The sequence below is a fragment of the Hylobates moloch genome, unplaced genomic scaffold (assembly GCF_009828535.3).
Source record: "Hylobates moloch isolate HMO894 unplaced genomic scaffold, HMol_V3 SCAFFOLD_13, whole genome shotgun sequence".
NCBI classification, from domain to species: domain Eukaryota; kingdom Metazoa; phylum Chordata; class Mammalia; order Primates; family Hylobatidae; genus Hylobates; species Hylobates moloch.
The window spans coordinates 25856107-25878267 of record NW_026652288.1 but is presented as its reverse complement, the minus strand read 5'-3'; the positions used below and the strand labels follow the sequence as shown (position 1 = coordinate 25878267).

At 58.0% G+C, this 22161-nt stretch overlaps 1 protein-coding gene across 2 annotated transcripts; it reads right to left on the bottom strand.

Annotated features, from left to right (window-relative positions):
* Positions 1-1165: 1165 nt before the first annotated feature.
* Positions 1166-18063, bottom strand: GAREM2 (GRB2 associated regulator of MAPK1 subtype 2). 2 transcript variants are annotated; one of them, XM_032172455.2, is made up of 7 exons: positions 17820-18042; positions 14676-14816; positions 7743-7873; positions 5561-6604; positions 4490-4659; positions 3534-3618; positions 1166-3134 (listed from the first exon to the last, which is right to left on the bottom strand). In XM_032172455.2, the coding sequence occupies exons 1-7, from the start codon at positions 17929-17931 to the stop codon at positions 2589-2591; spliced, it is 2229 nt and encodes a 742-aa protein (XP_032028346.1). In that variant the 5' UTR covers positions 17932-18042; the 3' UTR covers positions 1166-2588. The 2 variants fall into 2 exon arrangements, with proteins under 2 accessions (XP_032028346.1, XP_032028345.1); XM_032172454.2 differs by having other exon boundaries at positions 1166-3618; positions 17820-18063.
* Between the last annotated feature and the right edge of the window lie 4098 nt (positions 18064-22161).

Sequence of the window (22161 nt, the reverse complement as noted above, 5' to 3'; positions counted from 1 at the left end):
TTAAACGCCTCCTTCAAAAAGCAATCTATCTGGAAGAAAGCCCTGTGTGCTTTGGGGGTAAGAATGTGTGTGCAAAATTCTAGGCAGCACCTTGGGAAGGGACTGGGATGAGAGAAAGTGGGACCTGGTGGGCTCAACCACACACACCTGTCTGTGTAGATGCTTTGCCTGGGCTTCTCACCACGGTGTACCGGGATATTACAGCTCTTTCCCCAGCCTGGATTTCCTCATTGTGTGATCTTACCCATTTCTTTTCTGGGTGTGCCTCATTCATAGGTGCTTCTTGGGATGGTTGGTTGTGGGAATGTTGGCGCTAAGCAGAGGCGCTGATAATCTCCCTTGATGTTCAGTGATCCTGCACATCGGGGCTGCCCCAGAAATGCCTGTGCGGTAATCAGGCAGCACGGGAGCGGCATGAGGAGTGCTGACCCCCACAGCACCTACACTCCCCCAAAGCTTCAGCCCCTCCCCACCCCACCCCCTGGGGTGGAAAGTTCCTATAGAAGCAGTGCCCAGTCTGGGTAAAGAGCGCTGGGGCTAACTGGGTCTGGCAGAAGGTTCCACGCTGAGTGTGTGTGGAATCGTAACTCCAGTCCCATCACATTCTGCATTCTAAACTGTCAGATATTACCAGTTACTCCTGCCTCTGCTCCAGTTGTACTTCAAATATGTCCCTGGTCCCAGCTCTGTAGCTGGGACTGGCAGGCAGGGAGATCAGCTCTGGCTCTGCTTGGTCACTAGGAAGCCAGACCTTAAAACCAAGTCACCTCTGAGTTGAGGCTTTCAGATGACCAGAGTAGGGAGCTGATCCCTTGCACCAAAGCCATTAACAGGTTTCCAAATTTGGTCTGAGAGAGCCTGAAGCCGGCATTCTGACAATGCAGGAAGCTAAGCTTGGGCCCTGGCTGGTGGCATTCAGCTTTGAGCCTGGGTCTTTCCCTTCAGTAACACCAGGTAGTTGTGAATTAAGTTGAAACTAGTGGAAGCTGGGGTGGGGGGTTCTTAAAGGGTAGGGAGGGGCTGGCGAGGGCCTTGCAGAAGGGAATGAAGGCTGCCACCAGCCACCTCCACAGACATGGGAATGGCCACACACACATATTCCTCCATCAGTCCTCTCCTGCCTGAAGGCATATACACTGTGCCCATGGGTCCCCATCGCCTTGTTTTCAAAAGAAGAAAGCAGCTGGCACCCAGAATGCCACTGGTACTAGTCTTCAGCAGTCTAGCATTTATTTCATTAGTCCTTGAGGATTCATTAAATGATCTGCAAGAAAACCAAATGTCCCCACATCGCAGGTTCTGTGCTCTACTCTGACCACTCCTCTGAGCTGAGGCAGCCTGCTTGGAGTATGGGCACCAGCATGGCTTAGCTACTCTTAAAAAGTGGAGGACATAAATAGGTAGACTAGGTAAGGCAGAAGAGAAGGCTGGCACCTTGGGCCCTGACACTAGTGGGTACCCTGTGGTTCTGGGTGAGATGGAGGGCACAGGGGTGGGGTGGGGTGTGTGGTTGGACACAATGACCAGAGCTCTGGGTACCAAGCAGATCCCCATGTTTGAGATTCAAGGGCACAAAGACCTGCCCTGAAGCACGTGAACAAGTGCAGGACTGAGCTCCAGGACCGCGCTCTCCCAACTGTACCCTCCTGTGCCAGTGACAGAAAACCAGGGAAAAACAGCAAGTATTGTCAGAGACAAATGATGGGGGCAAGAGATTGGCGGAATTGGGGGTGGTTGACTACCACTTCCTTCTAGAATCAAGGAGCTGACCTAAATCGACCTGCTCTTCCATGGAATCAGTATTCTGAGACTGAACCCCACCTGACAGATGGATGACTAGTTGCAGTAAAGTCAGAGCAGAAGCCAGGGTGCTACAGTCATCTGGGCAGTGTCTGGCTTCCTAACTAGATAAGTGGGTCGGGTCAATAGCAGAGCTGTGCTCTTCCAAAGTTGTTACCCATGAACCAGGACCCACAGGTGGAGCCTCTGAGGTGCCATGGCTTAGGCTTGTACACGACTCACCTGTATGCAGGGCCAGGCCCCCTCAACCGCAGTGGAGCAGAGGAGTAAAGGAAAGGCATCTCAGAGACACAGACATCTACACCTTCACTCTGGGGCAGCTTTAGGCCAAAAGCCCACAGAGCACAAAGGAGAGTGGGCACTTGGGAAATTTGTGCTTAAATTACCGGCCATCTTCTTGTCTCTAAACAGAGCCTACAGGCTTGAGCAGTGGAAGTCGTTTGTGAAGGTCTATAGCAGGGCATGAGGAGGTGTTAGGTCACCCTGAAGGCCAGCTTTTGACCCCGTTGTGGGAATCACGGCAAATGCCTTACTGAGCCCAGGTACACAGTGGTGCCCCCAGCCCTATCCCCATGTATTCTGCACACTCAAAGGCAAGATGTCCCGTGCAGGGGTCTGACCCCAGAGGACCACATTTCCACATGCATCTCCCCTGGATCCACCCAGTGGCTGCTGAGCAGCCTCAGTCTCGACATAGATCCTTCCTGCAGGCAGCACCTGCTCCTCCGGAGTGCTGTCCCTGGGGCCCCCATGCCAGCATTCCAGCTGTGCAGCTCCAGCTGGGCAGTTCAGATCTTGGGCCTCCAGCCTTTGATGAACTGCATGATCTTCTTGACCTGCAGCTTGGTGAGGTGGAAGTCATCTGCCAGGATGTCCTCACTGAGCTGCACAAAGATGCTACCATCGATGCGTTCTCGGGCAAAGAAGCTCACCACATCCTCTGAGAGCCCGATGAAACGCAGACTGCGAGAGACCTCCTCCAGGGAGAGTGCAGACAGGTCAGCAGGGGGCTGCCAGGAGGAGGCATCCCGGACTCCAAAGCCTGCAGCTCCATCCCGGGGACTGGCAGGAGGCCCTTCCAGGCGCCCTTGGGTTAGAAAAAGTCGTGCTCCTCCTGCCTCAGGTCCCTGCAGAGCAGCTGGTGACAGCGGGGTGGGGACCTGGCGCAGCACCAAACCTTCAGGCTCAAAGGCCTTGGGGGGGCCAAGTGGTGAAAGGCGGGGTCCAGGCCCAGGTGTCCCCACTGCTCTGGGCTCCTGAGAACGCAGCAGCTCAGGCTCTGGAGAACTGCCCTGCCCCAGCTCAAAGGGATCGAAGGGCTCCAGGGCTGGTTCCTGCCATTCAGAAGAAGAGGAGGAGGAGGGGGCGCAGGAAGAGGGGGGAGCAGCTGAATAGGCCTGGCCTGGCGAGGCTGGGCCTGGGGAATACGCAGGGCCAGAGGTAGCCACAGGACCCGAGGTGGTTGTGGGCCCAGAAGAGGAGGCCGCTGAAGGGCCTGAGGGGTAGGCAGGCCCAGAAAAAGGGTTGAGAGCTCCAAATGGAGCAAAGCGCTTCTGGGGGTGTGAGGGCTTGAATAGAGGAGGACAGCTGTGGTAGGTCTTAACAGGGGTGTCAGCCCCCAGAAGGGAGGTGGCTCGACCGCTCAGAGGCTCTGTGAGGGCCCGGGAGGCCTGGCTGGGCTGTGTGGTTGAGGGTAGGGGACCGGGTGCTGGGCGGCTAGAGGACTCGCCCACCTTGCAGTCTCCCCAGGTGCATGGGTAGCAATAGAGGGAGTACGTGTCCGGTGATGGGGAGCCACTGCCACTGCGGGAACCCGCCCTGTGGACAGAGACAGACATATAGGACAGGTGAGGCTGAGCGAGAGGGAACATGACAGGGTCACACATGCAACGCAGCCAAGCACCACTATGACCTCAGCAACATGGGCCTGCACCCCAGCCCCAGCCCGAGACCCTCCGGAATGGCCCTGTTCTTCCTGGGTTCCTTCTGACCCCAGCCCGGGTCAGAAACCATAGGGAAAAAACGAAACGAAACTGAACTTAATAAAAATGTCTTCTATTTTTTTTTCTTTTGAGATGGAGTTCTTGCTCTGTTGCCCAGGCTGGAGTGCAATGGCGCAACCTTGACTCACTGCAACCTCCACCTCCTGGGTTTAAGCGATTCTCCTGCTTCAGCCTCCCGAGTAGCTCGGACTACAGGCACGTGCCGTGACGCCCGGCTAATTTTTGTATTTTAGAAGACATGGAGTTTCACCATGTTAGCCAGGCTGGTCTTGAACTCCTGACCTCAAGTGATTCACCCAACTCGGCCTCCCAAAGTGCTGGGATTCCAGGCATCAGCCACCGCGCCCGGCCTGAACTTCATAAAAATTTCAAAACAGCAAGGAGCTCTCTTCTCTCTATCCTGCAGCAAAGTCCCCACCTTGAGAGGACCAGGGCAATGCTCCCATCCATTCCTCAACATTTAAGAGAGAAAGAAGCTGAAGTGGGCAGAACAGGCCACTGGGCCCCAGGCCCCAAGACATTCAGACAGCAGTGCCCCTCCCTCAGCCACTGCACAGGGACCTGCACCCTCGGGAACCTCCCAGGCCTCAAGACTTCCTCTTCCTCAGCACTGTAGTCCCCCCTCCTCACCCTTCCCTGCCTCGATCTACCTTAGAACTCAGGACCAAAGGAAGGCAGGGACTCACCCATCCTGGAGGCCAGAGGAGTAGTAGGAGAGGCTGGAGCTGGGGGAATGTACCGGCTGCAGTTTGGGGAAGCGAGGGGGAACCGGGGGGCTGCTGGAGAGCCGGCCGCTGCCATTGCCACCCCGGGGAGGCACTGGAGGGGCATTGAGCAGGCGGCACTCCTCCTTCACCTACAAGCAGAGGGCGGTGACTCCACCTCGACTCCAAACAGCTGGCACTCCTTATCTTCCCCTTCCCAAGCAGCTGGGCAAGGGGGCTGTCTGGGCCTGACACTTGCCCCACTTTGCCAATAGGCTGCCTTGCACCCCAACTGCTCATCCAGTCAGCCAGCCACCCCACCCTTCCTAGCCTTCCCTGCCTATCTCACGCACCCGCACTCTGTCCCAACGCACGCACAGCCTCCTTCCTGTTCCTTGGAAATCCTTTATGGATGTTAAGAAAAAGAACACAAAGGTAGATCAAAACAGGTTAAGCAGACGTGCTCCCTCCTCAAGGAAAAGGAGAGAAAGCAGAGGACAAAGGAAGGCCGAGAGGACAGAGGGAAGGAAGCGTCTGCCACCTGCATCCCTCCCTACAGGTCGTGTACCCCAAAGAGGACTCCATGGGATGCTGACGGGTGATATGGGCAGGGAGAAAATGTTCTGATAACCAGGATTCCTTAGTGCAGGACTTCTCAGAGCCTTTAATATATCCATGCTCTGTGACTCCAACATGAGGAGGAGGGGAAAAAGGGCTGGGAATCATTCACAGCATTTCTAAGCTTACTTCGCCAAGGAACCGTCTTTTCACGGAACAACTTAAAGGACCCCTGTTCTGTGGTACCTTCTGGGTAACAGTGTTTCGGGGCTCCTCGCAAATCCTCTGAGGCTAGGGACCTACACGCATCTCTGTCCCACAGCTCCCCCGCCACCGCCCGCCCCAGTGCCCCTTACTACAAATGCTCTTGCCTGGCATGTCTCTGCCTTTTCCTTCTCCCCTTCCCCACCCCGCCGAGGAAGACACCTCGTCTGCCACGTACTCCGGGGCCGGCGCCCAGGAGAACGGGCTTTGGGCCCCAGCGCGCTCACTCACCGCCTCGGATTTGGGAGGGACTGGAGGCGGCGGCGCTTCCGGCTCCCGACGCGGCGGTCCCGCGGCCCCGAAGGAGATAAGGTCGGGCCCTGGGGGCGGCCGGGCGAGGCCCTCGGGCCCCTGGTGCGTCCACAGCTCCTCGTAGGGGATCTCGGCGGGCGGCGCGGCGGGCTCGGGCGCGGCTGCCCAGTCGGGGCTCACGTATTCCTGGTCGCCCTCGCCGGCGGGAGCCGGCGCCAGCGGGCCGGGGGCGCGGGCGAGCCCGGGGGCGCGCGGCGCGGGCAGGCAGAGGCGAGCGCGGCGCGGGCTGGCGCAGTCTTCAGCGAGCTCGGCTGGCGCCTCGCGCACGGCCGTGGAGTACTCGTCGGGGTCGAAGCGCTCGCGGCAGTAGGAGGCGCTGTCGCGCACCAGGCGTTCGACGCGCGGGTCCCCGGCTAGCAGGCCCTGCGGCAGCGCGAAGCGCGGCGTGTCCGTGAGCAGCAGGAAGTGCAGCGGCGCCGGGCCCTCGCGGCGCAGCGCCAGCCCCAGCACCACCGTCTTGGAGATGATGCTAACCAGCTTGTAGCAGTGACCCTCCCGCACCGGGTGCAGGTCGTAGGGGTTGCGCGGCGGCCGGCTGGGCACCAGCACGTTCACCGGCAGCCGCACGCGCTCGATGATGGCGCGCACCGTGTGCTCGCCCTCCTGCATCTGCAGCTCCAGCGGGCTGCGAGTGCTGAAGCGGCCCTGGCACTGGAAGGGCAGGCTCAGGCTCTCGTTGGTGCGATGGTTCATGCAGATGAGGCAGGGCATCTTGCCTTTGACCGGCCTGGCGCCCCCGCCGCCGCTGCCTCCCGCGGCCCCCGCGCTCGCCGGGCCGCCGCCGCCCACCCCGGCCAGCGCCCCCGCCCGGCCCAGCTTTCGCAGGAGGGTGGTGAAGCGCGAGCGCTCCTTGGTGGTCTTGGCGCACAGGATCTCCGCCTGGCCCATAAGAGTGAGCTCGTCGCCCGCATGCAGCGTGAAGTTGTACACCTCGCTGTCCTCGCTGAACTCGCCCGACACCACCTGGGGATCCCAGAGACAGGGCAGGGCCTTAGCCAGGTCCCAGGGAAAGCCACACGGCCAGCTCCCAGAGACTGGAAGGGAAAACAGCCTTCCTCTTCCGCCCTCCCGGGGCTCGGACCAGATGGTAGGCCAGGAGATCCACGTTCATCCTGGAGCGAGCACTAGCAGCTGTGCCACCTTAAATGAGTTGCCCCTCCACGCCTTAGCGACCATATCTGGTAACTCTTACTTCGAAGAACTGCTGTAGGATTAAAAAGACTCTATGTGCAGTGACATATTTTTCTTCCCCACTACTTGGATCAGCAACATATTTTAAAGTATTCAGTAAATGGCGACTTTTATCATCATTGTCTTTATCATCTGGGCGATCATAATGCCCTACCTATCCAACAAGGCTAAGTGAAGAGAAATGAATTGATGGATAAGAAAAGGGTTTGTAAACAGAACAGCACTATCTGTACACAGCAGGGACTGTTTTTAGTTGTTTTTTGTTTTTGTTTTTGTTTTTGAGACAGGGTCTTGCTCTGTCGCCCAGGCTGGAGGGCGGTGGCACATTCACAGCTCAGTGGCTCAGTGCAGCCTCAAACTCCTAGCAACAGTCCTCCTGCCTCAGCCTCCCAAGTAGCTAGGACTATAGATGTGCACCACTATGCCCAGCTAATTTTTTAACATTTTTTGTAGAGACAGGGTCTCTCCGTGTTGCCCAGGCTGGTCTCAAACTCCTGGCCTCAATCGATCCTCCCTCCTCAGCCTCCCAAAGTGTTGGGATTACAGGCATGAGCCACTGCTCCCACCCCACAGCAGGGGTCTATTTACACTGCCTGCTCACCGCAACCACCGCCTCTACAAGTGGGTGCTGGGGCAGCTAGGGACAGGTTGCCCTGAAAGGTCTCCAAGTCAGAACATGACCCTTCCAGACACCCCCTCCTGCTCCACTACCTTTCACAGGAAGTCCTTCAGCCCAGTGGGTCCTATTCCCCACCCTTCTGACATGGCTTGATTGTGCCAAAGGCCCCTCAGGGGTCCCCAGGAGCCACTCCTTCTTGGATCCTGAGGGCAATCTTCCAACCAGGGTCAGGGTTGCCCCTGAGGCAAGGAGTAGTGTGGGGACACCACACCTGGTGAGGGAGTGACTGACCTTGACGCTGAAGGTGATGGCTTCCATCACAAAGATGCGGTCAGGGAAGACACTGGCCACCTCCTCCACACTGCTGAAGTACCTCACTGGCTCCCGCACATCCCGGGCCTGTTCCAGGAGCTTGAACTTCCCTGCATAGTGGGTGACAAAAGTGGCTGCAGTGGGCCTGCCTGCTGGGAGTCTAGCCTGCATCCCAAGAGCCTTCGTGGTCACTTGCTACCATAATCTTGGCCAGCCCCTCAGGAACTCAGGAGGGCCAAAGGGCAGGTTTCCACTGGCATGGGCTGAAGGGGGCTGGTCATCTGGCTCCAACCTCAGCAAGGTGAGCACCGATCCCTAGCAACTATAGCCCAGCCCTCACCCCATAGAGAGCCTGTGGGTATGCAGTGAGGCTAGCGGTTGCCTGCCCAGAGAAACCCAACTGCAAATAGCCCCAAACATGTGGACACAGAGCTGGCCTCTGATCAACTCCGTGTGGCACTGGGATGCTGGCTCCTTGCTCGGTCCCAGCCTGACCTCTGACTTGCCGTGACAAGTTCCTTTCCCTCTCTGGGCCTCTGGGTCCTCATCTGAGGAGGTGGGGACAGATGATCGTAGGCCCTACCTGGATCTGGCATCCTGTGCATTGCCCTGGGCTGCTGATCCGCATGGAGGTGGCACTGGGCCATCCAGGGCCTGGCCCAGCCCTTGAAGGCCCTGGGAGAGCCACTCTGACCCCAGCTCTGTTCCCACACCCTGCCCTGGTCTGATATCCAATCCTACTCTCCCAGAGGCTCTGATCTGAACCCAGCGAAGCCACCTCCCTGAGAGGAGGCCTTCCCAACCTGCAGTCCGGGGCTGTGTGCTTTGCCAAGCTCAGCACATGCCCCTAGGAGACACAGACTTTACGGAAGTGATTGCCAGTCTGTGAAGCTGACATCCCTGTGTAAGTTCTCTCACCTCACTGGCCACACACCTGTTATATGCATACTCACATGAGCACAAAACACAAAACAAGCTCTGAGCCGCCCTGGCATCTGATGGATGGCCTCTTCTCAGGCTTTATACAGTAGGAAGAGAGCCATGAATAGGTGAGGGAACAAGTCGAGAGAAGACAAGGTGACTCTTTAGCCTCTGGGTGTGTTTTTTTTTTTTTTTTTTTTTTGAGACAGGGTCTTGCTGTCGCCCAGGCTGGAGTACAGCGGCATGATCACAACTCACTGCAGCTTCAACCTCCTGGGCTCAAGGGATCCTCCTGCCTCAGCCTCTCAAGTACCTGGGACCACAGGCATGTGCCACCATGCCTGGCTAATTTTTTATTTTTATTAGAGATGAGGTCTCATGATGTTGCCCAGGCTGGTCTCAAACTCCTGGGCTCAAGCGATCCTCCTGCTATGGCCTCCCAAAGTGCTGGGATTACAGGTGTGAGCCACCGTGCTAGGCCTTCTTTACCTTCTGAAGCCCCCTTGGTAGTTGCTTCTGTCACAGTTCATTCATTTAATTATTGCACAGATATTGATGGAGTACTCACTATGTGTCAGACACTATGGTAGGCCACACAGAGGGTACAAATCTGTGTAAAATACAGTCTGCCCTTAAAGAAATCCAGATATAATGGGTGAGATGATGAGTACCCAATGGTGGCAGGATGTGATAAGTGCTACAACAGACTTGTGACAAAAGAGTTACAAGACAGCTGGGTAGGAGAAACCTGCCTGGCGGCATCTGAGAGGATCACTGAGCCGCACCTTAAGAATGAAAGGGAATTCACAGAATAGGCATTCCCTGTGGAAGAAACAGTGTAAACAAAGACACAGAGACACAAAATCAGACCACCTGCCCCAGATGGTGTGTGCCTGCAGGGAAGGACTTAGGGAGAGGGAGGATAGGAGGGGATGCAGACAGCAACTGGGATTTGAAAGGCTCTGAATGCCTTGCTAAAGCAGTAAAACTTTATTCTGTACAACATGAGACCCACTGGAGTGTTTGGAGCAAAGAAAAACCATGATCCAGGTTCAGCTCTATTAAAATAACCGGGAGACCAGTCAGGTAAACAAACCAGTAAGGAGTTCTGGAGAAGAGCTAGGGAATAGCAGAAACAGACCAAGAGATACTGGGAAGGGAGACCCAGCAAGCTTGGGTGACAGAATAAGGGGGAGGTGGGGAAGGAAGGGACTTAGGATGATGTACTCAGGCCACCAGCCTGGTCACTTTGGGAGGCCAAGGTGGGCAGATCACTTGAGGTCAGCAGTTCGAGACGAGCCTGGCCAACGTGGTGAAACCCCATCTCTACTAAAAATACAAAAACTATCTGGGTGTGGTGGCACACACCTGTAGTCCCAGCTACTTGGGAGGCTGAGGCAGGAGAATTGCTTGAACCTGGAAGGCAGAGGTTGCAGTGAGCTGAGATCACACCACTGCACTCCAGCCTGGGCAATGGAGCGAGACTCTGTCTCAAAAAAGAAAAGAAAAGGAGATGGCAGAGCTGTTAACCAAAACTGGGAACCCAAAAGGAACATGTTGTGGGGCCGAGGCAGATCCTGGAGAGGTCAAGGAAGGGGCCTTCAGGTGGTGCTCCCAGGGTGGTTGCCACCAGTGTATATGCAGAACTTGGGGACATCTGGCCAGTGAAATAGACTGAAGGTCACCAGCCCACAGGTGGCAGCCTCGGCTGTGAGGCAAGTGAGATGGCTCAGGGAAGAGGAAGAGCAGGGGGCTTGACCCTTTGGGGATGTTCATCCCAGAAACATGCCCACACTGTGCTCCTAGCATGAACACACACACAATTGTGTATGCAGTGCTGGGGGTTCCTGGAGACCCCAAAACCCAGAGAGACCCAGATGAAGACACCCACGGTGCAGGGTAGGAGAAGCAGAGGCAGGGCCTGAAGCATCATCACCGAGCAGGGAGAGAAATGAGAGCCCAGAACAAGGGGAAATGGCTAGGAGAACGCTGGCGGGGAAGCCCCCAGGCCTGCCCTCCCTGTCCTGGGACCCTCCTGGGAAGAGGCCTCTGAAGTGCCACAGCCCTAGAGGGCAACAGCGGAAAAATGTGGAGAGGGGCAGGCAAGATGCAGGGGTCTAGGACTTGGGAAGCAGGAACTGCAGGCACTGAGTAGCCCCCCTCCCCTCACCCCAGCCTCCTCCCCCAAGTCCACACACAACCCCCTACCCCCGCCCCTGCCCCAACCACAAGTAGCCAGGCAGGGAGCAATGCCCACTGCCCCCTGTGGGGTGACTTGGAGCCAAGTCAGGGCTGGAGCTGGGGGAGGATGTGGCAGGGAAGATCGATGTAACCATGGCATCCAGCACCATCCCCCTCTGCGGCAGCCTGAAGCCCAGCGCCAGTCATTACTGCGGGAGGAAGGAAGGGAGCCCTCCAGGGAGTGATGCTCCGGACCCTGGAAGCCTTTTCCTCCCCGCCAGCCCAGGGGCGGCTTCCTCTCCTGCCTCCCCCTATATGGGACCTGAGGTCCCCCACGGCTCTAAGGACCTGCTCCATCCTGACCTGCCCCTCCTCCTTGTCCTTGCCGGCAGAGCACATGGCTGCCTCGCTCCTCCCTTCCAGCCCCAAGCACTTGAGGGCTGTGGCAGGGGATTGCTGACCACCCTTCTCCACGCCTGCCCCACAGCACACACTCAGTAAAGAACGTGGGTAAAAGCTCAGGCTTGGGAGTGCGACAAATCTGACTGAATCCCACCCTGCCACTAGCCAGCTGTGTGACCTTGGGCAAATTATTTAATCTCTCTGGGCTTCGGATTTCCCATCTGTAAAATGGAAACATCCTAGTTGGGCCAGAGGCGCATCTGCCAGATGCTGAGCAGGAAACAAGGCCAACACTGGGGAAGTGGCACCACGCTCAGGGAAGACGCCGGGCCCCTCTCTCAGGGCTGGAGGCGGGGGCTGGGAGGGGGGACAGTACGGGGCCAGGCCAGCTCTCCCTGACTCCCGGAGCAGAGCGCCGCAGCCTGGAGACCGAGTCACCCAGCAGTGCCTTCAGCCCCACCCCGCGCGAGTCGCCGTCCTCCTCCCTCCCTGGCCTTCCCCGCGGCTCTCTCCGCGGTCCGCAGCCGGCCACCCCCGCCTGCCGAGCGCCATTATTAATTCATTAGGAGAAATCAGCGTGGAGCCCAGCCGTGCACTCGGCGCCTCCTCGTTAACCCACTGGCCTTCGCCCTCCTAGGGGCCTCCGCCTCTGCCTCCGCCTCCGCCTCCCCTCCCCCGTGCGGGCGGACAGTAGCAGCCCCGCGAAAAGATGGGGCTGGGGCCGCGCCCCACCAAGACCACCACCCCCGCAAGACCACCACCGTACACACGTACGCAGGGGCGCCAGAGAGATGGGAGGAAGAGCTAGGAGCCCCCGGACCCACGGTTCCCTGGGACACTGTGCCTCGGGTTCCCAGAGTTTTAATGACACAACCAAAATGAAGTCCCTAAAATCACGGTTTTTTCAGTGAGAGATTTTCCCAACCTTTCTTTTTCTTTTTATTTTAGAAACACCATCTTGCTCTGTCTCCCAGGCTGGAATGTAGGAGTACCATCATAACTCACTGTAGCCTCAACCTCCTGGAGTAAAGGGATCCCCCCACCTAGCTTCAGCCTCCCCAGTAGCCAGACTACAGGCCTGCGCCACCATGCCTAGCTAATTTATTTGTTGTTAGGGGGGTTTTTTGTTTGTTTTTGTTTTTGTTTGTTCTCGTTATGTTGCCCAGGCTGGCCTGGAACTCCTGGCCTCAAAGGATCCTCCTGTCTCAGCAAAGCACTAGGATTACATATAAGAGCCACTGCTCAGGCAACCTTCGCTGTTTTTTATCCCAAGAAGACCTGGGACCTCGCCCTGAACCAAGCTGGGAAATTTCTAGCTTGAGCAGGCCCCCAGTGGGCTCCAAGCCCAAGATAGAACCCCAGGTCAGAAAGAAATCTGAGTGAGATTCCACATCTTTTAAGGGGTTGGGGGGTGGAGTACACAGGTACCAACTTCACAGGTTGTAAAAGACAGAAGCTCTGTAAAGGGCTCAGTCCTATCCTCCTGGCTCAGGGAGACCCAGGGCCAGAGGAGGCAGGGGTACCTGTGAGGAAGCAATGGGGCCTTCCCAGCTCAAAGGCTTCCCAGCCTTGGCGAGGGGGTGGTCAGGAGCAGCTGGGCACAGAAGTTAAAAACACAGAACTGGGCTGGGTTTGGTGGCTCACGCCTGTAATTCCAGCACTTTGGGAGGCCAAGGCGGCCGGATCACTCGAGGTCAGGAGTTTGAGACCAGCTTGGCCAACATGGTGAAACCCTGTCTCTACTAAAAACACAAAAATTAGCCGAGCGTGGTGGCAGGCACCTGTAATCCCAGCTACTTGGTAGGCTGAGGCAGGAGAATCCCTTGAACCTCGGAGGCAGTGAGCCAAGATGGCGCCTCTCCACTCCAGCCTGAGCAACAGAAAACACACACACACACACACACACACACACACAGAACTGGGCTTGGCGCAGTGACTCACACCTATAATCCCAGCACTCTGGGAGGCTGAGGCAGGAGGCTTCATTGAGACCAGGAGTTTGAGACCATCCTGGGCAACATAAGGAGACCATCTCTAAAAACAAAAAAATAAAATAAAAAACACGGCCCTGGGCAAGCCACTGAAACTCCTGGAGCCTCAGTTTCCTGGTGAGTTAAATGGAGTTGATAAGACTTTCTCATCAGGTTGCCATGAGGATGAAATGGCAAAAATGTTCGGCCCAGCATATAGAATGCAGCACATGCTTAACACATGGCAGCTGTGGGATCTGGGGCTCGCACGGGGACGTCTCTGGGATGGGGCCACCAGACTCCAATCCCTCCCACACAGGGGACAGCAACCACATGCTCCTGGTGTGGTGCAGCGGACACCAGCCCTCAGTTGAGATACCTGGATCTGGCCAGGCTCTTCATTTCCTAGCTGTGTGACACGGGGCAAGTCACCTCCTCCCCTAAGCCCTCCATTTCATCATCTGTAAAATGAAGGGGCTGTACTCTGTTTTGGTAACAGAATCCTTTCTTCAAACAAAATCTTATTATATGTCAACATCACATATAAAACTAATAAAGGTAGTCCATTAGCATAATCTTTAAAAGTCTAAAATTTTTAATATTCACTTATAAAGTCAACCAATGGAAACAATAGGTTTAACTCAAAAATTGGGAAAAACAGGCTCAGCGCGGAGAGGTGCAGCCATGTAACCAGCTTGGGCATTTGCTGGTTTCTGCAGTGTTTGGTTGCATGGTACAGAAAAGGTCCTGGCAGAGGCCGGGTGTCATGGCTCATGCCTGTAATCCCAGCACTTTGGGAGGCCAAGGTGGGTGGATCACGAGGTCAGGAGATTGAGACCATCCTGGCTAACATGGTGAAACCCCGTCTCTACTAAATATATAAAAAATTAGCCGGGCATGGTGGCGGGCGCCTGTATTCCCAGCTACTCGGGAGGCTGAGGCAGGAGAATGGCATGAACCCAGCGAGTGGAGCTTGCAGTGAGCCGAGATCGCGCCACTGCACTCCAGCCTGGGCGACAGGGCAAGACTCTCTCAAAAAAAAAAACAAAAAAACAACAACAAAAAAGAAAAGGTCCTGGCAGGACATGTTCTCTTGGGGGGTCTGCACAAAAATGGCTAAGCGTGGCAGCTGAAGGTATACCCTGAAGGCCTCTGATTAGGGTTAAGCTCTGATTTGTAGTAATTTAAGAGTGTGGGTATTTTTTAATCATTAGTTTCAAATCTACTTTAAAATAAAATGTGAATCAAAAAACCTGTGAGCCACCTCTCCAGAAACCCAGAGCTTCACAGAACAGAATGAAAACTTCTGGGCTCTGACTCCAACCCTAACCCTAATCACCGCCTCGCTAGTCCCAGCATTCCCCCTATCCCTGGCCCCAGTCCCTCCTGCCTAAACCCCCCCACCAGGCTTTATGACATATGCCCTGGCTGGACACACCTGGGTACTGCAGGGGGATGTCGATCTTGGGCCCGATGACATAGTGGCCCTCCTCCAGGGTATGAGCTGTCACCGTTGTCCACTGCCGGCAGGAGTGGATGAGCAGGATGTCTCGCTCACTGACGCCCTCAGCGTACTCCCCTGGGAAGGGGGAGGAGGACAGAGGACGAGGGGAAGGAAGACAGGACATTAAAAGAGGCAGAAAGAACAGACAGGGTGACGTCCTCACCAAGACCACACCCCTGAGGGACAGCTCCTCACAATCCCTGTCCAGGTCAGCAAAGCTCAAGGGACAGGCGGACTGCCAGCTGGGGCCTGAGGCTGTGGGGCTGGCTGTGAGCCTCTCAGGCTGTGACTCCCAACGGGGCCCCTCATTCTTCAGTGGCTGGAATGCCTGCTGTCCCTGGCTCTGAGCTGGGGCAAGGAGCTCCCCATGGATGAGCCCAGACCAGCCCCTGCCCTCCAGGAGCCCTTAGGCCCCTGGGGAGGTGGGCAGAGATGTACCAGAGACTAGGCAAGTTTGAGGCACTAACTGGAGCATGTCTGGGGACCCGGAGGGCAGCAGCAAGCTCCAGCTGGGGGTGGGGTGGCGAAGGGAGACTTTATTGAGCCGGAGATGCTGGAGCTGTGCTTCTGCCTCCCAGTTAGGGCCTAGGCCCTGCAAGAAGGGCCCTACTGGGGCAGTGGAGAGGGCCCAGACGGGACTGTCCCTTATAAGGTCCCAGCTGTGAGAGCTCCCCCAGAGTCACGGGTCGCTCAGGTCAGGAGAATGACAGGGCTTAGAGCAGCTGATTACTGCCTCTCCCAAGGGCAGCCCTTCCTTTCCACCCACTGCCTTTGTTCAGGGGAACTCGAAGGAGGGGGGGAGTCCCCAGGAACCCCCAACCCCATCTCAGAGAAGCCACCCATTGCCTTGTCAAGGGGACCCCGAAGGAGAGGGGGGAGTCCCCAGGAACCCCCAACCCCATCTCAGAGAAACAGTTCCTTGACACCCCCTCCCCATACCCCCTCATCCTCCCAGTTGCAGGGGTGATGGCTGAGGGTTGGAGGGGTTGAGAGAGCAGGTTTAGAAGGCAGGAGTGGGAGGCCCAGCCCTGGGGCCTGGGGGAAGCTGCTCTGGGGCAGAGGTGTTGGGAGTTGGGAGGGGTCTGGGCCTGGAGGCTCCAACCCCAGCAACGGTTTCCAGGGGAGCAGGAGGGGCAGCCCAGCTTCCAGGAGGCAGAAGGGGCTGTGTCCTGGCTGCAGCTGGTGGGGAGGGTGGGGGTGGGGAGCACCTCCTTCCTTTCTCCTTCAGGCACAACTTACAAAATTTCTGCCCATCAAATGGGAAATGGTTTACTCTGATGGCTGGGGGCTCCATAAAGTGTGTACATGTGGGGTGGGTGTGTGTGGGGGGGGGGGGGGGGGTGGTTCAAGATGCGCAGAAAGGGCCTGGCCCCCACTATGTGTGTGTTGGGGGTGTTGTCTGAGCCTTCCCCTGCACCTCCTCACCTCTGGGGGCCCAAGAAGCTCTCCTCCAACTCTGCTCCCTCCTCTGAGAGCTGTCCTGGGTCCCAGCCCCATCTTCACAGCCACATGGGCACACACCAGTAACCATGGATCATGACCACCAACAGCTGAACCACAATAGCCCACAGTGACCGATGCTTGTCACCCAAACAACACAACTCAGTCTCCGGCCAAGGGGCCCCTCCCAAATGCACAGGCGCACAGGGACCTACCCTTCCAGCCATACAATTCTGACCAGACATTCACACCCTGATGGTGACCCAGCCATAGCCACACACCGTCACACACAACAGACAGCTGGGCCATCACACCAGTTGTTCATTCACTCACCCATTCATTCATTCATTCAATCCATAATCTTTATTGGGCAAGGATGCCGGGTCTCAAGTAGCCCACAGCCAGGTGGAAAGACAATAAACTGACTGACCATTATAATGGCGTGCACAGTAGGAGACAAGCCAGGGTTGGCACAAGGTGGCAGGGGAGCCCAAAGGAGGCCCTACCCAGACCGAGGAGCTCAGAAAAGCTGCCCAGAAAGGGGAGATGCCAAAAAAGACGTGTGGGAAGTGGCCAGAAGACCCCAGGGCAGCGACCCCCATTCACAGGAGGACACAGTACCAACTCTGACCACTCGGCCGCGAGCCAGAGAACTAGACGCTGGCCTGCCCGACGGCCGGGGCGCCGATGCTCCCCAATGAGCCTGCTCCCGGGACAGCTGACGCCCACTGTGCCCACTCCTGGCCGCCACGGAGGAGGGGCTGCCGGGCCCCGCGGGGAGGAGAGGAGCCTGCGGCCGCGGGCCCCATTAGCATTCAGGGAAGCGAGTGTGCCAACGCGGGCCAAACCCCTATTCTTCTCACACACAAAACCCCCGGCCTGGCTGCCAGCCCCGGCTACCGCCCATCCCCCAACCAAGCAGCACCCCCCTCCCCCCAAACGGTCCTCTCGCTCCATGCAGCCTCCAGGCATACCCTCTCGGGCCCCCATGCGTGGTTCCATCAGCTGAGCGGCTGGGGGCCCCAGGTCCTATTAAGAAGTGGGACAAGATTCGGGGTAGGGCCAGGGGTTTGGGGGTCACGCCGGGCGGCAGACCCGGCTCCCGCCGGCCTCTCCCGAAGGTGGCCTGCCCGCCCCAGGACCGAGGCTGCTCCTAGAGAAGCGAAAGGAGGTGCAAGAAGGGTCCCCAGAGGGGCGGAGCAGGACTAGTGGTGGCGGTAGGGGGAAGACAGATTCCGGGTCCCATGGATGAGGGAAGACAGAGGTGAGAGGCCAGGGACAAAGGGACCAAGGGGGCGCGGCCGGGGCGGGGGGCCCAGGGGCAGCGGGGGAAAGGGGGGCACCGACGGGGCGGGAGCAGGGGCTCAGCCCCTTTCCGGACTCCAGCTGGGCGGGAAAACTCTGTCCCGGGCCCTGTCCCCGGTGTCTGTGCCTGTGCTTGTCCGCGGGGCCCAGGAGGCGGACCTGGCGGGTGGGCCCCGCGTCTCCCGGGAGGCGCGCCAGGAACCGCTCGGGGCCCACGCCGGGGAGCTGGGAGGGTGCGGGTGCCGCACCCTCCTCACGATCCTTCTGGCCCCTGGCTGGAGAGCCCACCATTTCCCCGCAGATCCCGGTCCCCATCTCCAGCGACCCCGGTACCTGGCCCAAGGCAGGCGAGCGTGGGCAGGCGGCAGCGGCTGACGATGAGGTCCAGCGGGAAGGCGCCCATGCTCCAGCGCAGGCCGGCCAGCCCGGCCGCCAGCTTCTCCATGACATGGGCGCCCTGGGGCCGCCGTCCCGGGGCCCCGACGGTCAGTCCTGCGCGGCCCAGGCTCTCGCGCCCGCCGCCACCTCCCGGGGCCGCCGCGGCGCTCGCCGCCTGGCAGCCCCGCCGGGCCGCGGGGGTCACGTGGCCGGCCTCCCCGCGGGGCGCCGACCCCGGCCCCCCCCCCCCGGCCCCGCCCCCCCCCCCCGCCCCCCCCCCCCCCCCCCCCGCCCCCTGCTCTGTCCACCCCGACCCGGACTCACCGCCGGACCCACCCCCGGACCTCTGCCCCCAGCCCTGTCCGCCCTGCCCCGCCCCGGCCCCCTCTCCTCGGATTCCCGTCCCCGCGCCACCTTCTGGGTCCCCGGGTCCCCAGCCCCGCGCTCCGTCCGCCCGCCCCTGCTCCCGCTCCCCGGGCCCCCACTCGCCGCCGCCGCCGCCAAGCCCCGCCTCCCCTCCCGCCAGCTTCCACGCGCCCAGGTGACGGCGGGTGATGGAGGACCCCAGAGCGGGCGCCTGGGGGGACAACGAAGTCCCGAGCGGCATCTGCGGAGTCGGCGCGGGCTCGGCATCCTCTTTCTGGCTGGGTGTGTCCGGGCCCGGCCGCTCCCCCTAGTGCAGGCGCGCACACCCGCGCCCTGTCCGCCGCCTAAGCTCGGGTTCTGAATTCAGCTCTTCCAGGACCTTCATCACCTCCGGCTCCATGGAGCTGGGCGAGGCAGCCTCCTTAACCCCATTTTACTGATGAGAAAACTGAGGCGCAGAGGTCAGGTGGCAGCCAGGACTTCAACCTAGGTTGGACTTCAACCCAGATTTGACCCAACCCTACTGCCCAAGAGCACCCTACAGCGCCCAACCATAAAGCACCTTCCACGTTCCCAGCGCCCCCTTAGCCGATGGCCCTGTGTCCCGTGAACCGGCGCTCCGACGCTTCCGCAGCACGTGGTGAGGACTGCGTCCATTCTGTAGATGAGGAGGCCGAGGTTCGAGGGCGTAACCTATGCTGCGGTCCCCTCTCGGATCGTTACAAGAACCGCCCTCCTCCCCCACCGCCACCATCCCTTCTCTCTTTTCCTTCTCTTTTTTTGAGAGTGGGTCTCACTCTGTCGCCCAGCCTGGAGTTCAGTGGCGCAATCTCGGCTCACTGCAACCTCCACCTCCCGGGCTCAAGTGATCCTCCCGCCTCAGCCTCCGAAGTAGCTGGGATGATAGGCACCCGCCACCACGCCTGGCTAATTTTTTTGTATTTTTAGTAGAGACGGGGTTTCACCATGTTGGCCAGGCTGGTCTTGCACTCCTGACCTCAAGCGATCCGCCCGCCTCGGCCTCCCAAAGTGCTGGGATTACAGGCGTGAGCCACCGCGTCCAGCCTTCGTTCCCTTCTTTTAATTTGCATTTCCTTTTCTGCTGTCCTCACCTCTTCCTTCCAAGCCCTCTGGACTCCAGCTTGGGGGCTCCCTTTGGGACCCCCTTTCCAGAAGCTTAGATGGCCTCGGCCTCGGCCTTGGCCTTGCCCTCTCTGTGTCTGCGGCGCCCTCTGCAGGTAATTGGGGGATGATGCGGGCCTGGCTGATCGCGCGGAGCCAGCGGGCCTTAGTCCCTAGGCTGCTCCCTCACAGGAGTGTAGTGGCACGATATCGGCTCACTGCAACCTCCGCCTCCCAGGTTCAAGCAATTCTTCTGCCTCAGCTTCCTGAGTAGCTAGGATTACAGACAAGCACCACCATGCCTGGCTAATTTTTCGCCTGACTAATTTTTGTATTTTTAGTAGAGACAGGGTTTCCCCATGTTGGCCAGGCTGGTCTCGAACTCCTGACCTCAAGTGATCCACCTGCCTCGATCCACCAGTCTTCAGCCTCGGTACCCGCGGAAGAACCCCACCAAATACAAACAAACCCTCTCTTCTGAGGTGACTGACACCTGGCATCTTATGGCTTGAACCCCACGAGAAATGGCAGCCGACGAGAGGAACACCACTTCTCAGCGAGAAGAGACGTTTTAGATCAGTGGTTCAATCCTCATCTGCTGCAGAGGAAAAAACTGAGACTCCAACAGCAGAAATGCTTTGCTTTAAGGTCACGCGGCAGGAAAGAGGCAGCGCTGTGACCAGAAGGCAGGACCCCTGCCTGCCAACTTGACCGAGGCCCTTCCCCAGCCTGGCCCAAACCCAGCCTGCTCACCCCGGCCGGGGAGGAGCTGCTCACCCCAGTGACTCAGGCGGCCCAGATGGACTCGGCTCTCCTGAGTCTGTAGGGGTGGGGTGGGTTCTTTCCCAGGGAAGTGGGAAGGAGAAGCCTGGCAGGAGGAGAAAAGAAAATACAGTGAAAATATAGAAGTCTTAAGAAGGGAATGGGCCAGGCGCGGTGGCTCACACCTGTAATCTCAACAGTTTGGGAGGCCAAGGCAGGTGGATCACTTGAGGTCAGGAGTTTGAGACCAGCCTGGCCAACATGGTGAAACCCTGTCTCTACTAAAAATACAAAAATTAGCCAGGCGAAAAATTAGCCGGGCATGGTGGTGCTTGTCTGCAATCCCAGCTACATCTGTAATCCCAGCTACTCAGGAAGCTGAGGCAGGAGAATTGCTTGAATCTGGGAGGTGGAGGTGGCAGTGAGTCGAGATCGTGCCACTACACTCCAGCCTGGGTGACAGAGCGAAACTCCATCTCAAAAAAAAAGAAAAGAAGGGAATGGAAGGTCTGAGACAGGAGGGCGAAAAGGCCAGAAGAAGCAAGTGAATGAGAAGGGTGCTGCCTTAGATTCACTTTTCTTCCCCTACCCTGTAGGGTCTTTCTTTAGGGTGACCGTGTATCATCCCAACTGGCAGACTTTTAAGAGGGAAGCCGGTACTAACCGCCTCCCCACCCAGCTGGGACAACAGGCGCAGGTAGCCCGGGCTCCAGACAGCAGGTGTAAACTGGCATTGAGCCACATGGTCACCTTCTCCCTGCGCCCTGGACAGAGACGCCACATCTGCGGTGGCTTCTCTTACTCAGCATGGCCGGCCCTCCTCAGCTCCCGACCTCAACTTCCAGCTCTACCCCTTCGCCCCCACAAAGCATTCACAGCCACTTCCATTTCCACAGTCACACTTGAACTGGGTCCCCTTTTATTTTCTATCCCAGCTGAGGACATCTCCTTTACCCTGGTCTCCCAACCTGGAAATCTTCTCCCTAACCTTTATACCAAACTAGTCACCAAGTGCTGGCAATTCCTCTTGCACCAGGTGTCATGGAGCCCCAGCCTCCTCTTCCCAGGAGCTCCAGTCCCAGCCAGGCTTTCGTTCACAGTTCGGATCTTCTCTACCCCAGGCACCCTGCCTATTTCATACCCAAAACCTATAACCCTGGATTTCGGCTGAGTTAGGGACAATACCGGTGTGAGACACCAGGCAGATTCACCTAACTAAATGAACCCACCTCCTCACCATTGCAGAATGTTCCAGAGCCTCTCCAGGGCTTCTTAAATAGACCCACCTCCTCACTGTTGCAGAATGTTCCAGAGCCTTTCCAGGGCTTCTTAACTGTTGTCAAGTCTCCAGGGACCTGACACAGGTGTCCAGACGCATACATCACTTGATTTGCTGAGGCTCGGGAGCCCTGCAGGAAGGAACTCAGCTTCTCTTGGAGGCAGAAATGTTTAGATCTTTCCTTGGACTGAGATTGCAGGAAGGAGAGTCAAGAGGGCACCAAGAGGGAGGAAGATGCTGGGTAGAGAGGCCAGGCTGTGTGGCTGGGTGTGGCCGTGGGAGAGTCTGGGGCCTAGGTGCTGTGTGTGGCTGGGCCTGTGCTTCCCGCTCCAGGAGAGTCACCTGGGGGAAAGAGAGGGAGGAGGAACAGAAGAAAGAGCCCAGCCAAGGGGATCCCAGCTCCTCTGCGGTGGGCTCCACTCTGACAGCGCTGGCAGTGACAAGTAGAAGGTGGAGCCTGGCCCAGCACAGTGGCTCACGCCTATAATCCCACCACTTTTGGGAGGCTGAGGCGGGCAGATCACTTGAGCCCAGGAGTTTGAGACTAGCCAGGCAACACAGTGAAACTCCGTCTCTACAAAAAATACAAAAACTAGCCAGGCAGGGTGGTGTGCTCCTGTGGTCCCAACTACTCGGGAGGTGGAGGCAGGAGGATCACCTGAGCCCAGAAGGTTGAGGCTGCAGTGAGCCATGATCATGCCACTGCACTCCAGGCTGGGTGACGGGGCAAGACCCTGTCTCAAAAATAAAAAAAAATAAAAATAGGCC

Bases quoted from the DNA above. Each gene is read 5' to 3' on its own strand.
- GAREM2 (XM_032172454.2), bottom strand. From the start codon at position 17,931: ATGGAGAAGCTGGCGGCCGGGCTGGCCGGCCTGCGCTGGAGCATGGGC. The intron at 14,817-17,819 runs GTACCGGGGTCG...CCCCCTTCCCAG, and splicing joins GCTCGCCTGCCTTGGGCCAG to GGGAGTACGCTGAGGGCGTC. The intron at 6,605-7,742 runs GTCAGTCACTCC...TGGGATCCCCAG, and splicing joins CCATCACCTTCAGCGTCAAG to GTGGTGTCGGGCGAGTTCAG.